This window comes from Geotrypetes seraphini, chromosome 7, assembly GCF_902459505.1.
Source record: "Geotrypetes seraphini chromosome 7, aGeoSer1.1, whole genome shotgun sequence".
Classification (NCBI taxonomy): Eukaryota; Metazoa; Chordata; class Amphibia; order Gymnophiona; family Dermophiidae; genus Geotrypetes; species Geotrypetes seraphini.
In genome coordinates, this window is record NC_047090.1 from 67,239,954 (window position 1) to 67,257,710 (window position 17,757).

General features: G+C 42.5%; 1 protein-coding gene across 7 annotated transcripts in view; it reads right to left on the reverse strand.

The window, feature by feature from the left end:
• ARNTL2 (aryl hydrocarbon receptor nuclear translocator like 2) overlaps window positions 1-17,757 on the reverse strand; it is a 126,843-nt gene that overhangs the window by 14,313 nt on the left and 94,773 nt on the right. For 4 of the 7 annotated variants that reach the window (XM_033951978.1, XM_033951979.1, XM_033951975.1 and 1 more), the window contains 2 exons: window positions 15,052-15,136; window positions 9,219-9,318 (listed from right to left, as the gene is read on the reverse strand). In XM_033951978.1, coding sequence (XP_033807869.1) covers window positions 9,219-9,318; window positions 15,052-15,136 — 185 coding nt within the window. Of the gene's footprint in view, window positions 1-9,217; window positions 9,319-15,051; window positions 15,137-17,757 lie in introns of those variants that run through there. The other 3 variants (XR_004540118.1, XR_004540119.1, XM_033951980.1) reach the window with 2 other exon arrangements.

Genomic DNA, 17,757 nt, shown 5'->3' on the forward strand with positions numbered 1-17,757 from the left:
GGATTTATAATGAATTGCATGATCCTTATAGTTTTTTAAGTTATTAGGAGATTTGTTTTTGCACCATTTTCTTTCGAGAGCGCATAATTGTTTTTTGAGTAGTAAAAGTTCATTTGAAAACCAAGCGTTATATGTTTTACGAAAAGAGATAGTTTTAGTGATACATTTTTATCTAGTAGGAATTGCATTGTCGAATTCCAGGAGTTAAGCTGTTCTTCTAATGTAGTAGTATTTGAGTTTAGAATTTTAGGGTCTAAATGAGGGGAAATATTTGATGGTTCCAATTTAGTGTAATCTCGGTATGAAATTTTTTTGGATTGTGAATGAGTAATTTGTTGTTTAAGGTAAATCTTAAGAGATAAAGTAGTGATCTGACCAGGGAATGGGCAAAATGTGAGGATTGGAATGATTCGAATGTTGACCTTTAGACGTTAAAATCATGTCAAGTGTATGACCTGCTGAATGTGTTGGACTATGAATTATTGGTTGAAGATTAAGAGTATTAATATGCATTAGTAATTCGTTAGTAGAAGAGTTGGATAAATCATCAAAATGAACATTAAAATCACCGAGGATTAAAGGATTGATCGATGAGGTACAAAAATCAAAAATTAAGTTTTGTAAAAGTGTTAAATTGTTTTACCCAATAGGTGGGAGGATATATAAAAGTAGAACATCAAATTTTGGTTTAGTATTGATCATCCAAAGACCACCATAACAGACACTCTACACCGAACTCTGGAAACAGTAGCAAACTGGATGGAAGACCACAAACTGAAACTCAACCCAGACAAAACAAAACTCATCCTCCTTGAAAATAACAAAACCCCAACTATTACCAACATAGAAATCAACTGAATCAATTACCCCATTCAAAACACCCTAAAACTACTAGGTTTGACAATAGACACATTAGAAAGGGGGACACCCACAGTAAGGAGGACCGCAACAACTGCGCTCAACTTCAGGAAAGGGAACTATGCTGCTATGAGGGAAATGGTGGGGAGGAAGCTCAGAAACATCCTTAGTATGGAGACTGTAGGAAGCGCCTGGACCCTATTCAGGGACACCCTGCAGGAAGCACAAAGAATGTACGTCCCCAGTTTCAGGAAAGGCGGCAAGAACAAGCGATCAAAGGACCCGGTTTGGATCTCAACAGAAGCAAAGAGGGCAATAAATGACAAAAAAGTATCCTTCCGGAGATGGAAAAAGGACCCAACGGAGGAAAATCACCAGGCGCACAGGAAATGCCAAAAGGAATGCCACCGGGAGGTTAGAAAAGCAAAAGGGAACTACGAAGAGGGGCTGGCCAGGGAGGCGATGAACTTCAAGGCATTCTTCAGTTACGTAAAGGGGAAGCGACCAGCGAGAGAGGAGGTGGGGCCGTTGGACGATGGGGATAGGAAGGGAGTGATTAAGGAGGATAAAGAGGTAGCTGAGAGGTTGAACACGTTCTTCTCGTCGGTTTTCACGAGAGAAGACACATCTAACATACCGGATTCAGAGGAGCTCATAAGTGGGGAACAGGCTGAAAAATTGGAACACATAGAGGTAAATAAGGAGGATGTCCTCAAACAGATAGACAGGTTAAAATGCGGCAAATCGCCGGGCCCAGATGGGATCCACCCAAGGGTTCTGAAGGAACTAAGACAAGAAATAGCGGGCACAATCCAGCATGTTTGCAACCTATCCTTGAAAACTGGAGAGGTACCAGAGGACTGGAAACTGGCGAATGTCACACCTATCTTCAAGAAGGGATCGAGGGGTGACCCCGGGAACTACAGGCCGGTGAGCCTGACTTCAATTATAGGGAAGATGGTGGAAGCTATGATCAAGGATGGTATTTGCGAGCACATCGAGAAAAATGGCCTACTGAGAACAAGCCAGCACGGATTCTGTAAGGGAAGGTCATGCTTAACGAACCTTTTGTACTTCTTTGAGGGAATAAGCAGTCGGGTGGACAATGGGGAACCCATAGACATCATTTACCTCGATTTTCAAAAGGCTTTCGACAAGGTGCCACATGAAAGGCTGCTTAGGAAGCTGTGGAACCACGGGGTGGGAGGGGATGTGCACAGATGGATCAAGCACTGGTTGTCGGGTAGACTGCAGAGGGTCGGAGTAAAGGGACAATATTCTGACTGGCGGGGAGTCACGAGCGGTGTGCCACAGGGATCGGTGCTGGGGCCGTTACTCTTCAACATATTTATCAATGACCTGGAAAAGGAGGCAAAGTGCGAGGTTATAAAATTTGCAGACAATACCAAACTGTGCGGCAGAGTTAGATCCAGGGAGGAGTGTGAGGACCTGCAAAGGGACCTGGACAAGCTGGAAGACTGGGCAAACAAATGGCAAATGCGCTTTAACGTGGAAAAATGCAAGGTCATGCATATAGGGAAAAAGAACCCGTTGTTCAACTACAAATTGGGGGGGGGGGGCATTGCTGGGAGACAGCAGTCTCGAGAGAGACTTGGGTGTGCTGGTGGATGCATCACTGAAGCCATCTGCGCAGTGCGCAGCAGCCTCGAAAAAAGCCAACAGGATGCTGGGCATCATAAAGAGGGGCGGGAACAATCAGGACGCGGGAAGTCATCATGCCATTGTATCGAGCGATGGTGCGTCCGCATCTGGAATACTGCATTCAATATTGGTCGCCGTACCTCAAGAAGGACATGGCAGTACTTGAGAGAGTCCAAAGGAGAGCAACGAAACTGGTAAGAGGGATGGAACACTGCCCATACGCCGAGAGGTTGGATAGACTGGGGCTCTTCTTTCTGGAAAAAAGGAGGCTCAGGGGAGATATGATAGAGACCTTCAGGATCATGAGGGGCATAGAGAGGGTGGATAGAGACAGATTCTTCAGGCTGAAGGGGACAACAGGTACGAGGGGGCATTCGGAGAAACTGAAGGGAGATAGGTTCAAAACAAATGCAAGAAAGTTTTTTTTCACACAAAGGGTCATGGACACCTGGAATGCGCTACCGGAGGAAGTGATCAGGCAGAGTATGGTACAGGGATTCAAACATGGATTGGACGGATTCCTGAGGGATAAAGGGATCGTGGGATACTGAGAGAGGTGCTGGGATGCAACACAGGCATAGAAAGCTAACCAGGTAATAAGTATAGAAACCCAACCAGGTCGTGCATGTGCAAGACCGGAGGGTTAGGACTTCGATGGGAAGATAGGACTCAATGGGAAACCAAGGTGGCAAGGGGGCCCCTTCTGGTGATTCAGACAGGTCGTGACCTGTTTGGGCCGCCGCGGGAGTGGACTGCTGGGCAGGATGGACCTATGGTCTGACCCGGCGGAGGCACTACTTATGTTCTTATGTTCTTAGACAGATGATGCACCATGCAATCACAAATAAACATAACAATTCAGAAATCTTTCGCTGTTATGAGGAACCTAAGACAAATACGCAAATTCTTTGAAAGAGCACAATTCCAGCTCATAGTTCAATCCCTGCAAACAGTCCTAAATACAGCACTAAGACTCATCTACTCCCTAAAGAAATATGACCACATTACTGAAGCATTCATGAGCTCACACTGGCTCCCAATCCAGGAAAGAATACTATTCAAATTTTACTGCACGGTGACAGCCCAACCTACACGAACAACCGACTCATCCATAATACCTCAACCAGACATAGAAAATCTCACACCCCATTCAAAGAAGTTAAACGAAAAAAACTTAATGACGGCCTCCTAGCCACCCAAGCAGCGAAACTGGATAATCAAATCTTCAATCTGCTGATAACGACCACGGACTACTGGTTATTCAGAAAAGAAATAAAGACCATACTCTTCAAGAAATCCCTGATTAAGTCTTATCACGATTACCTCATTCCTCCTATCTTCTTCTTAACTCCCTGAGAATACCCGCCCTATTCTCTGCCTTCACTAGTCATGACCACTGCTCTCTTCTTGTAACATACCTACCTTAAATCTTTTTAATCCGCCTTGAACCGCAAGGTAACGGCGGAATAGAAATCTCTAATGTAATGTAATGTATATGGCCATGAAATTGGGAATGTTCTTGGTTGCTGGTGTGTCTCTTTGGAATACATGGTTGGGACACTTAAGATTATGTACTGACTGCTTCAATTTCAATAAACCATTAAAATACAAGTTGTTTGTTGATTTCTATTTGTAGAAGCTATACAGTTTAGAACCCTCTGCATTGGTTGTTGAAGTCTATAAGTAGACATTTTATGACCATCTATGTTGTAATAGATAGGCTGATGGGTGTGAGTGAAATAATTGTTAGTTTTAAATTACTGAGATGTAATTATGAATGTTCAATTTCATGGAAACCACTTGGAGTTTAGGCAGTATACAATTTTTTTTTTAAATTATAAAAGTTCATTCTCAATAAAAGGAAATGGGGGAATTTAATCAAGTTAAATCCTGGTTGATAGATTCACATATTAATGAATAGAGTTTTTCCAGTGAATTTTAATTTATGGGAAGTGAAACGTGAGGGGAAAAGAGAAGATGTTATGATTATCTATTGACATAATATTTGGTTTAAAAAGATGGCTGCAGAATTTGATATATACTGTGATGTTCTTTTATTAACTTATATTAGTTCATGTTGGAGTTGTCTTCTTCCTGGACACATGCAATCTGATTGTTCTATGTTTGGAATTTGTCAGTACCAATTGATTTAGATATGATGTTACTGGCCATGATACTTATTATAGTCATTATATCTAAATAGTTTATTTCAGAGACAATGTCTCCAAATGGGTTACTTTTGCAAAAACCATACCATGAACAAACATCACTCCTATGCCACTCTCTCATATGAAGCTTTTATTATACTCAGAACATGTAAATTGATTGTCTGGTAAGGGGGTGGAAATCAATGTTTTCAAATGGGTTAGATTTGTGCACATCACGAGAGTAATAAACCTCATGCTTAAGTTAACATATATGAGGTACAATCTCAGTCTCACAAGTTTACTGCTAATGCTTGCAGTAACACTTGCATCGTGCCAAAGTGCTTTTTTTCTGGCGTTCATAAGATGTTAATTTTTTAGGGAGATTTTAATATACATTTTGATCCAAATCTGAGACCTTTTAAGATTTCCTTCTTACTTAAAGCTTGTTCCACACAGAATCACATTTGAAATCCTCTCATTAGTGCATAAAAACATTCTGTTATCCCCCTATACTTCCATCATTTACTTAATACACTACCACCCCTTCAGAACACTTAATTTCTCACAAGGTAATAACTTCACTAGTCTCTCTTTATGCATCATTTGCTATGAATTTACTCATGCTAGAATATTTTTAGAATATTTAGTGTGCATTAATTTGTATCAGTTTGTATTAATTTGTATTTATATAATTTTATACTATCTATCTATATAATTAATTTTAACTGTATTAGCATATTATGTATTAGAAATGTTAATTTTCTTTTTCTCCTCCTTTTTTCTTTTCTATTTTTAATGGAATTCTGTTTATAAATTTGATTGTGTTGTGCTGTAAACCGCTTGGATCCTTTTTGGCTGTATAGGCGGTATATAAAGATTTTAATAAACAGTATGGTGGCACATGTTTTAATAATAATAACAACAACAACAACAACTTTATTTTTTCTATACTGCCGCAATCTTTCGACTTTTAGGAACACCCTTCCTCATGCCAATCATGTAGAAGACTCCTTTGTAAAATTTAACCTTTCTTTGTCAGGATGTATATAACCCATGATATCCCACCTTCATGCTCTTTAGTGGATTGTTCAGAGTGCTGCTATATTTAAATACTAGTCTTATAGCCCGTTACATTAATGGGTGCTATAATATGTGTGTCTCTCTTTATTTCTTTCTCTCTCTCTCTCTCTCTCTCCTTAGCCGCTTTCTTTCTGTCTTTCTTTTTCCTTGGCTGTCCATCACCACCCCTTGCCTGCTCCCCCTGTCCATTCTCCCTTCCTTTTACCTCCCCTGTGTCCACCACCACCTCTTCACAGCTCTCCTTATGCAGCAACAGCCCTTCTCCCTTTGTTTTACCTCCCCCCTGTCCAGCAGCACCTTCCTTCTCCCCCTGTCCATCATTAGGCCTCCGTTCCTTTTTCTTCACCCCCCCTGCCCATCAGCACCTCTTTCCTTCTCCCCCTGTCCAGCAGTAGGCGTCCCTTCCTTTTTCTCCCCCCCTCCTCCTTCTTATCCCTGTGATACACTTACCTTGCTCTGCCCCTGATCAGAGGCTCCCGACAGCCGCCCAGTTGCACCCATTGGAAAAGTTCCCTCTGCGGCATCCCGCACCCCTCCTGACGCGACTCCCTCTGTCTTTCTTTCTGTCTGTCTCTGTCCCTGGCCCCCTTTGTCTGTTTGTCTTTCTGTATATCTCCCTGCCCCTGTGTCTTTCTTCTTTACTTTCTGTCTCCCTTCCTCCCTCTGTCTGTCCGAAGCAGCATTCCCTCCCCCTCCATTTCCCTCCCCCCACAACAGTTCCCTGTGCACCTGCCCCTGTGTCTTTCTTGTCTGTCTCCCTTCCTCCCTCTGTCTGTGCAAAGCAGCATTCCCTCCCCCTTCCATTTCCCTCCCCCCACACCAGTTCTCTGTGCAGCAGCATTAGCGTTTCCTCTACCCCCTTTCCCTTCCCACAGTCGTGACTACAAACGCGGGCCCGAGTCCTTTGCCGCCCCCCCCTTCCCTTCTCTTCCCGCGGGCCCGACTACACATGGCGATTCAAGCAGCGTGCGCAGCAGTCTTCACACGCTGCTTCGGGTCCTTCTACTGCCCTGATTTACTCTGGCACGTCCAGAGCAAATCAGGGCAGTAGAAGGGCCCGAAGCAGCGTGTGTAGACTGCTGCACACGCTGCTTAAACCACCAGTCGGGCCCGCGGTAAGGGAAGAGGGGGGATGGCAAATGACTCAGGTCCCGGGCAGCGGAAAGTTGCTGGGCTCCTCGGTGGGGGCGCTGAGTGGCCGCGATCCCTCTCCTCCCAGACTCCCCCCCGGAGGAACGGAGATCGGCGGCTACAGCCGCTGGCTTAGGCGTCTTCTATCCACTGCGGCCAACCCTAGCAGAAACAGGAAGTAGTCAGAGAGGGCGGGCCGCAGTGGACAGAAGACAGCAAAGCTAGCGTTAGCGCGGTGCAGCGCTTTTCTCTTCATTTAAAAGCGGGTGAGCCGGCGAGAAGGAGGAGGTGGTGGTTTTGGCAGTGAGTGAGGGCGGGAGGGGGGGAGTCGCCGGCTGTGCTGTGCTTTCCTGATCTGTCTGCCGCATATGAACTCTGGCCACGGACCTACGGATCACAGATCAGGGATTACAGATCACGCAGGTCTGAGTGCGCATGCGCGGCTAGCATTTTATTATAAAGGATTCTCTTTTTTTTTGACTTTCCTATTTATTGATACATCTCTTTTCTACTTTTTTCATTAATTATCATACTCTGCTCAGGAAAGTAATTGATGGGTAGTATATCAAGTCTTATTAAACTTGAAACTTTTATTAAATACCTTTGTAGCTAGGGACCTTTATCAAGAGACTTGTTCCTCAACTATTGGGGCCAGTAATATATTAGCTCAAGAAAAAACCCAGGCATGAGGTCACCATGGCGATTAAACAACGGGCCTGGCACTTAGGGTTAGCAGCCTTGAACTTATGGGAATCACAGATTGTACTTGGTAAGGACAGAAACCCTTGCTCTTGCTACCCTATCCAAGATCATGTGTGGTGATCCCAAGTACACAGAATAGAGGAGGGTATATAACCAGCTAGGCGCAGCCCTACAGAGATCCCCCTTGGCTTAGCTGTGGCTCCAGCTCCGTGTGTTGTGGTTGGTCTCTTTCTCCTCCGGTGGAGCAGTGATAGACCAAGCACGGGCTGTCCTCTCCTTATGGGTTGCACAGCTCCTCCTCAGTGTCTCCCAGTTCTCACAGCTATCTCTTCATTTGTGCCCTTCCTCAGGCAGTCCTTGTGCTTCTCAGTTTCCTGCTCACATACCTCCTGTCTCCTTGCACCCTGGCTCAGGAATGATCAGTAGTGGAAGGAAAGACAACTGCAGGTCAGGTCAAAGCCACCTCTTCTGTTGTATAGTAATGTAAAACTTGAACTACAAGGTTCAAATTATGCATTTAGTGCCAAAGCAGCAGAAGAGGAGACTGTGACCCAACACCCAGTCTTCTTTCCTTCCGCTACTGATCAGAGCCGGGCTGGAGACACCATATTTTAGATACCTGCAGTTTTTAGGCTGTAGAATCTGATAACATCAAAGTTGTGAAAAAAATTCCATAGTCCCATTCTCTACAGTACACAAAACTTTTCAAACTAGGTATCTTTTTGCTCAGTGGGTCACATTTATTTTTATTTATTTAAGTATTTATATACCACTTATAGTCTAAGAGGTTTCAAGCATATTTATATTATATTGGGCAGATTCAATATGCTTACTTTGCTTAGGATTTTTACCAAAGGCTTAATCCTGGCCTGGGTCTACTATGCCATCTAGTGCTCTAAATTATGAGGTTCTGAATCAAATTGCTTTCAAATCAATCTAGAAATACTTCCTTTCAAAATGAAAAGTATCTCTTACTCATGGCTAGCTTACATTTTTATAAGCATGCAGCCCTGCCACTTTAAAGCATTAAAGAATAGTATGAGAGTTTTAAGCAAAGGACAAGATTAATAGGGCATTATCCACACTTACCCCCAAATTCTATAAACAGCGCCATAATTGCAGCTGCCTATCAATGCCTAAGTTCGGAATCCGTGCTGAACTTTAATTGTCTTAATTGGCGTGGTAATTGACCATGCTGGTTTTCAGCCATCTCCCCACCCCCCCCCCCCAAAAAAAAAAGCAATTTAAGAGCGCCAAACTCTAAGGACACCTACCAAGGCCTAAATAGAGGTGCCCTCCCATGCCTAATGACGCCTAAGTTAAAAAGTAGGTGTGGTTATGGGCGGAAAATAGGTGTGATTGACTTTGGCATCGTTACGTGTCCAACATAGGTGTCACCAAATTAGGTGAGTGAAAAGCTGGCCTAATGGAGCGGGCCTATGTCTAGGATGCCTAGCGACGCCTAGGTGTACTTAGGTGCTGCTAGGCATGATTCTATAAAGTGTCAATTTTTTGATTGACAACTGTTACAGAGCGGTGCCTACAATGTAAGTGCTGCTCATGCTGTTTACAGAATCTGGCCTTTAGCGTACAAAAGGCTTATTATGTATAGCTCAATCAGAAAAACAGAGTTCTTACTGAGATGTTCATGATTTTGGAATGAGGTAAGGCTTTGATCCGCCGTGTCTAATTCTTCAATTTCTGAAGGGCTTAACTGAACCAGTTCCCTCTTTGGCACCTGAAAGGGGTTACATATTAAACACAAGTTACATGACCTGAAGTTATATTGTTGCTGAATGCCAACATTTAAACTTTCTCCATTCCACCAAAATCAAATAGGTGCTCTGCTCATTATTTTATGTAATTAAGCCCCAGAAAGACACAAATTCCTCCTCCTAGTAAGCCTATTTCAGTTTTGCATTTCTAAAGCAGGAGAAGACATCAGTAACTCAACCACGCAATAGAATTCAAATTCCACATATTTTCATACAAGACTTCAGGAGATTCTGGGTGCACTAGTGCCTGGAATTTTTTTGTTTTGTCTTGCTGCTCTGTTGCAACATATGTTCCTTCAGGTCAAACACTGTGCAGCTCTCAATATGTTTTAGCTGCATGATTCCCAAATTCTTGCGATAGCCTTACAGTCTTGCAAGACTTCTGATGAAAGTATTTATGTATTTGGGCACCAATGTCACTAACTCACAGCCACAAAAGAACAATTCCTACACTAGTTATTCCATGGGAATATAGGAGGGATGACTAGATAATTGAGGAGGCCTGGTTCCAAATGGGATTGTAGTTCCTTGTTGAAAGGAGGTTTAAAGGATTACGCCACACAAATTATGAATCATAAATTATAAGCTGCCCTAAAGACAAGAACCAATTGACTACTGACCCTCGTGGGATACAGAGCCAACTTTGCTGTGAGCTTTGTGATATTACTTACAAAGGAACAGATGCATATAGCTGCATACGTCCATGGTGCACAACACCATAAGATCATCAAGTTGCACACTAAGCTGGGGAAAGTAGACAACAAACTAACTTGACCTCTTTTTCAAATGTTTTGTCCATTTGTTTTGTCTCAACACAGTCCTGGAGTACCCCCTTGCCAGTCAGGTTTTCAGGATATCCACAATGAAGATGCATAAAGCTGATTTGCATACTTTGTCTCCAGTATATGCAAATTTCTGGTCATGCATATTCATTGTGGATATCCTGAAAACCTGACTGGCAAGGGGGTACTCCAGGACCGTGTTGAGAAACACTGGTCTAAGTGCTTTAAAAATGATCCCCTTAGTCACTTGCGTTATTGGTCATAGGCATGCTGGTCATCATTGTTTATGGACACCCAAATATATATTCAGGGATGATTAATTGCCCCAAGTGCACTAAACTGCAAACAGATATAACTATATGTGCACACAGGTGATTATAACACACCCCTTCTAACACTTCTCAGTGCTCAGAGACCCGTTTTTAACTTATGAGACCGCTGGGTAAGCAAAATTTTTAGCCTACTACTGATACAGCTCAATTCTCAATCATTGCACTGGTCCCTGTAGTATCTATGAATATAACATTCTCTTACTTTTTTGATTTATGTAAAATACTTTGTCTTTTTAAATGCTCAACTTCAAAACTGACTTAGCTTTTAATGCAGGGGTTCAACGGGTTGTTTATGGTCATATGATTGATTATTGGCCACTTCTATTGTTCAAAGGAAGTTGGTAACATAACAAGACAGTAGATACAGAAAGATAGACAATAAATTAGGCATAAAAGATACAACATAATAGGACTAGATAAAAATATAAATTTGATATTTCAAACCATATCATAACGACAACACATTTGTTTTCACACAGTATCAATTTTGTGATATAAATGCCATACTATGTAATTATATCAGTTCTACTGTATGTTGCAACTGCTCTCTGCACATGCTTTCTCAATAAATAAGAGTGCTTCACAGGTACCAGCTCAGCATCTGATGCTTACAAAAATGATGCCTTCTGTTGAATGCGATTCTTCTGCAATCTAGTAATAAACTTCCAAAGTGTTGGACAACTGCACTGTAAGAGAGCTTGTAAACAAAATGGCAGCCCTCTACAATATTATCTGTGTGAGCCAGTCCATCCACTGCTGATTCGTACTGATTTCATGTTTCAGTCCTAATAAGTGAGGGTGCACAAGCATTACCATGACCCTAACAGCCTCTGATGTGTGCTCAAAATAAGTTAAGAGTTTGTCCATATGTTCTGAGGTATAGTTTCTACAAGGAGGTCATATGCTTTTCATAAGGGCACAAGTGCAAGAGCAACAAAACACCTAACGCAGGGGTGCCCAATACGTCGATCGCGATTGACTGGTCGATCACTCAGGCAAACCCCAGTCAATCGCAGAGCCAGGTTCCTTTCCCTTCTGTTTTTTTCCCCCTCCTGACTGGCCCGCCTCTCGAAGAACGCCGGCCAATCAAAAGTCATCTTATTCAGTCCCTGCCGCTCTCCAGGCCCCCCAGGCTGCCGCTGCTAGTGGAGGAGGAAGAGGAGTCCTCGGCGCAGAGCAGGCAGCAGAAGGGCGTAACGCGCTCTCATCCTTCTGCTTGAAAGAGCGGGGAAGGGAGTCGGGTTTAGGTAGTAATCTGGAGGGGTGCTGGTCGTGGAGCCGCTGGCCGGGGACACGTTGATGTAGTCAGGCAGGGCAGCTTACCCTCGTTGGTCTCCACGGAGAGTTTGGGCTTGGCCCTGTTGGTCCACATCTTGCTGTAGCCGTCGGGCGAGCAGCTGCTGCTGGGTGACATCCGGCTTTTTCCCTGGCCTCCCGGTACTTTTAGCAATTCTTGCAGGTTGCCATTGGCCTCAGGAGCTGTCTTCCCTCTGCCGTGGTCCTGCCCCTCCTCTGAGTCAGAGGCAGGATTGGGGCAGAGGGAAGACAGCTCCTGAGGCCTATGGCAACCTGCAAGGATTGCTAAAGTACCAGCGATCCTCTCTGCAGGCTGCTCCCTGCAGGAATTAGGTCAAAGGATGTGGGAGGGCAGGGAGGAACATGTAGGTCTTCTGGGGGTGGGGGGGGAGGGGAGGAGGAGGGCATGTGCAGGCCTTTGGGGGGTGGAGACCTTCAGGACGACAGGCAGGCCTTCAAGGGATGGGGTGCAAGCATTCGGGGCCCTGCTGTAGAAATACACGGAGGGAGGGAGGGAAGGGAGGTTCAAAGAGACGTGAATATGCCAGACTTTGGGGGGGGGAAGAAATAATGGGTCTAAAAACAGGAGTGGGTGAGAGGTGGTAGATTTAGGGAGGGAAGGAACATAAAGGGAGATAATTTGGACACAAGGGATGGTGTGGAGGGGGGAGGGGAAGAGGTACTGGATGGGAGGGTAGTTGAAAAAAGAAAGGGAGAGATGGTGGACCCTGGGGTGGTGGGGAAGGAGGGAGAGATGCTCAATGAAAGGGTAGTTGAGAAAGGTGGATCTGTGGATGGAGATGAAAAAAGGAAAGATGCCAGACTTCCAGGGGAGGGAGGGGAAATGAAAGGGGAGGACAGAGATAGAAGATGGATGGTTGGCACGGAGAAAGAAGAAAGAAGGAGACCCTGGCAAGCAAGTTATCAGAAGACAACCAGAGCCTGGGACCAACAAGATTTGAATAATGTCCAGACAACAAAGATAGGAAAAATGATTTTATTTTAAATTTAGTGATCAAAATGTGACCATTTTGAGAATTTATATCTGCTGTCTATATTTTGCACTATGGCCCCCTTTTACTAAACCGCAATAGTGGTTTTTAGCGCAGGGAGCCTATGAGTATCGAGAGCAACGCAGGGCATTCAGCACAGCTCCCTGCAATAAAAACCACTATTGCGGTTTAGTAAAAAGGGAGGGGGTATATTTGTCTATTTTTGTATGGTTGTTACTGAAGTGACATTGCATAAAGTCATCTGCCTTGATCTCTTTGGAAAAAAAAAACCAGAATATAAATGATAATTAACATTTTCTCTGCGTACAGTGTGCTTTGTGTTTTTTTAAATTTTATTGTTGGTAGATCATTTTGACTTGGTCATTTTAAAAGTAGCTCGCAAGCCCAACGGGTCCACGGACAATGTTGTTGCTCTCGTATGCAATCTTCATGCCTATTTCATTAACCTTATGTAGAATACTCTCAGTTAAACTTCATTATAAAACCAACTGTCATGCATAACTAAGTGTGTCCCTTTTAGGCAATACTTGGAAGGATCCAATTGTTTTGGTTTTTTAGGTATGTTTATATGGAAGCCATCCGGGTAAAGATGGTATATAATTTTCTAAATAAATTATACTGCTGTTATGTTGAGGTGCATAGCATATTGGTAATAGAATATTATTTGTTATTTTTGATTTGCGTTATTTTTGATCATGTTATGCGTATGTTGTTTTAAGTTAACCGCTTAGGTGTTAGGCTGTAGAGAATCATGTTCTTGATGCTACTTTATTGGTGTATTAATCCACATTTATGGTCACATATGTGGATTGTACATTTATTGTCTTGGAATAATACATCATTCTCCACAGTCTCTTTTGGTTTTTGTTCTCTTAACAGATCTCATATCAACAGGTTAAGAGACAGGTAAGTCAGCCATGTTGTAGTACTAAAACATTTGGTCTTGACAACAGCTGAATAAATCCCCCGAAGCAGATTGTATAGATCACATGTGTCAGACACAAGGCCCACGGGGCAAATCCGGCCCACCTGGCCGTTTTATGCAGCCCACACTGCAATGTAGTGAAACCCTCTCCAGGAACCTCCTCGAGTCCCAATTCCCCCACCTACCTGCCGCTGAAATTTAAAATCTTCAGGCAGCTAACAGCGCAACGAAGCCAGCCTCCCACTGCCGCAGAAGTGTTCTTTCTGCAGCACTTCCTCTTTCCGTGTAGGCAGGACGTTGCAGAAATAACACTTCCAGGGCAGCAGGAGGCTGGCTTCATTGCACCATTAGCTGCCTGATGATTTTAATTTTCAGCGGTGGGGAGGTGGTAGATGGGGGAGTCAGGAACTGGGGACAGGTCGTACCATAGGATCCAGCTGAGAGGGGAGGGCTGGGGTTGGGAATGAAGGAACAGTTTAAGCCTGGAACATTGGTTCGCCAGTGCCCCGTTAGCTTCCACTAATGCACTGAGGCTACATATAATATATTAAAAAATACATATATTTTGTTATATTTTGATTCCATGTATATTGGTGCTGCCAACTCCTCTGAATTTGTATCTGGGGATTTTGATCTTTACTAAAAAGGTGGATGTATGGCAGAAAGTGAAGGACATAAAAACAGCAAATGGATAAGATGGCCCTGGATACACAGTTAAGAGCAGACACAGAAGGAAGTGCAGCCAGAGACTGAGAAAAGATGGTTTGAAAAACAAAATTACCAGATAACAAAGGTAAGGGAAATTATTTTATTTTCAATTTAGTGATTGAATTGTGTCAGTTATGAAAATTTACATCTGCTGTCTAATGTATATTTTGCACTGTTCAGGAAGAAATGCATTTGTTTCTATTTTTCTGGGGGGTTGTACTGCATGCAGAGTCTTGCATCTTAGGGTTTCGTTTGTATATATTAGTACTTTTAGTTTGTGACCCCGTATTTGCATAGGGATTATCTGTGTTCTGCATGGGTGACCAAGGCCTGGTGGGTTTTTTTTTAAATTCCATATATCAACTTAATACAGCTTGATAGAACTCAGAAGTTATTTGAAGAAAAATATATTTTTAAACATTTTGAAAACATACTGAGAATATAAAATATGAATCTCAAACTGTATGCAATAAATACAGTATATAAATATATTTATATAGTAAATATACCAAAGATACCAAATATAGTTTAAGTAGTCAAAATGCTTTGATGAAAATGCACCTTTGTTTAGAGCACAAAAATGGAAATTGATTTATAAAATAGAAATTCAATACTTGAAGGTAGTACGAAACATACTTACAGCATTAGAGGCTCCAGATAAAGGTACAGACTTCCTTAAAAGACTGGTAGGACTTAAATCACTATTAGATGGAGAAGAATGTAACCTAAAATATGAATTAAACCCATATCTTTATTGTTAAGTAATACCCAGCACTTCAAGAGAAAACACCACAAATGGTAAAAATAAACTGATGCAACATTTACACCCATTTATCCTCCTGTGGATCTTCAAATGTTATAGTCAGACAAGGAAAAAAAGTTCCTTGTATTCCTTGACCAGTATAATTATTTTGTTTCAACTGTATCCACACTCGTATAACAGAGTCAAATAGGAATTTTTTATCAGCATATTTTCAAGTAAAGTTCTGGTCTGACAACCCTGTTGCTAAAACAATATAATTTAATCTCAGACTAGGAGGAACAGTTTATAGCTGCATTTCCCAAGCTTTTAAGGAACTATGCTACTGTTTGTATTATACTTATGTCCATCGCATTTTTGTTATATGATTGCTCTACAGTGCTGTTAAATATGTATAATTTTGATTCTGTTTCCTATTAATCCTATTACTAGGTTTCAATTCACCAATTCCAAGTTTACCCCTTTGATTGTATTTATGTTTATAACTGATCAATTTACTGTTATGCTATTAACAAAATTGTAAGTTAAACTCTACTTGCTGTACATTTCCATGGATAAATCCCAATAAAAAATTCCTAAGTCAAAGTTTCAAGGTTTATTAAAAATTATTAATACTGCTTAATCCAAAATTCAAAGCGGTATGCAATAAAATCCGTTATCAGCATACAATAGCACAAAACAAAAGATTAAAAACAAAATACATATCATTACTGGGGATTGATTAGTAAAAATAAAAACACCAAGTTAGCCGAGCCCAGAATGGAGATTTCAGACCTCAGCATTGGAGGCTCTCCCGCACCAACATCTTTGGGAGAAGGAGCAGTAGGAGAGTTGCCAAACACTGGAACAGAGGTGAGAGGTGCTTCTGTCGTCTCTTCCATTCATTTTGGGGTGCTTAAAAAGCCAAAAAAAAAATTTTAAATGGACACAATTTTTTCTGTCACGGCCCCTCAAATTTGGAATTTGCTCCCAATTAATTTAAGGGAAGAAAAATCACTTAGTAAATTTAAAGGTCTCCTGAAAAGCTGGCTTTTTAAGGACGCTTTTAACCGAGTTATTTGAACTCTAAAATAATTAGGATACTCTTTAGTGGACTAATAATGCTGTTAAATGAAAATTGAGCGGGTAACCTTTCCCCATCCTATTGTTTCTTTATCCATGCTCTTAATTTTATTTATAAAACTGTATTTAATCCTTTTTTTTTTCCCCTGATGTATCGTGTTGGTCAAAAGCTGTATTATTGTTTGGTTCAATCAATGAGTTTTTCTTTTTACCTTGATTTTATTGTTATTTGTAAATCGCACTGGATTAAGATTTTGCGATTAAATCAAATTTTTAAATAAACTTGAAACTTGCATTATGGCAGGCCATGTCAGTAATGGATGCTAACTTCAAACTTTCTTTTTCAACTTTAAGTACTGATTGTGGAACTATTTTTTCCAAAGTTGAGCAACTAAGTTTAGCCCTTACAAAGGTAAATGAAAAGTTGGAGAAACAGGAAGAAAAGATTCGGGACATGAATGTAGTAGAAAATGAAGAGGTGAAGGAAAGAACTTTTATGGCAAGGAAAATGGAATTTTTTGAAAATCAATTAAAGAAAAAATAACCTGAGACTTTTGAATTTTCCTAAGTGTCCTTTGATTTCTCCATTGGAGATGGTAAGAAAATATTTTACAGAAATTCTTGCTATTCCAACGGACAATTTGCCTCCGATTGTGAGAACTAATTACAGTCAAACCTCAGTTTATGAGTACTGCGGTTTACGAGTGTTTTGCAAGACGAACAAAACATTTGTAAAATCTGCGACTCGTAAACCGAGCTTGACTTGCTATACGAGCGTGTCCCAAAGTAAGGGTGTCCAACCTGCTGCCCCGTGTGGCCCACTCGAGTTTAATGTGTTTGTTCCCTCTGCCACCCCTGGATAATTGCCTTCTTGCCGGCTCCCTCCTCCTTGTTGTGGTGTTCGCTCTGGGCCGCGGGCGGCAGCTCCTACATGCCTCCTGCGGCTGGCCCGGTGATACTCCCTCTGACATTGCGATGTCAGAGAGAGGGCTTCGGGGTTGGCCGCGGGGGGGCATGTGGGAACCGCTGCCCGCGGCATTCTGGTCTTGTAGTTTTAGCTAGAATCCATAGACAATGTCGGTGAAGGAATTAATACTACATTTCCCATAGATCAAATGCCTCCGTGTCCTCTAACGTCATAGGTGCGCACGACCGGCCCTCTCTATCTCGCGCACTGTACACCGGCTGTCCTTTTGCGGCCTTGCAGGCAGTAATCGTTCATCGGCTGAAGGAAAGCGAGCGGAGAACTTGAAAAACAAGAAAGGCGGGGCGGTGTTGAAGGGCCGACGGAAATCAGAGAGGTACAGCTGACGGGGAGAGGCAAACGCGGAGACTAGAATGGGAACTGAAGTTTATCCTGGTAGGTGCTTGTGGCTGCGTCAGCTCAGCCGCTGCCTGTCAGTGTGTGACAGAGAGTATGAGGGAGCTCCTACCAAAGCCGGCATGAAGGTAGGCACCCACGGCACAAAACGAACGAAAAAGAAGTTACATAGAAACATAGAAGATGACGGCAAATAAGGGCCA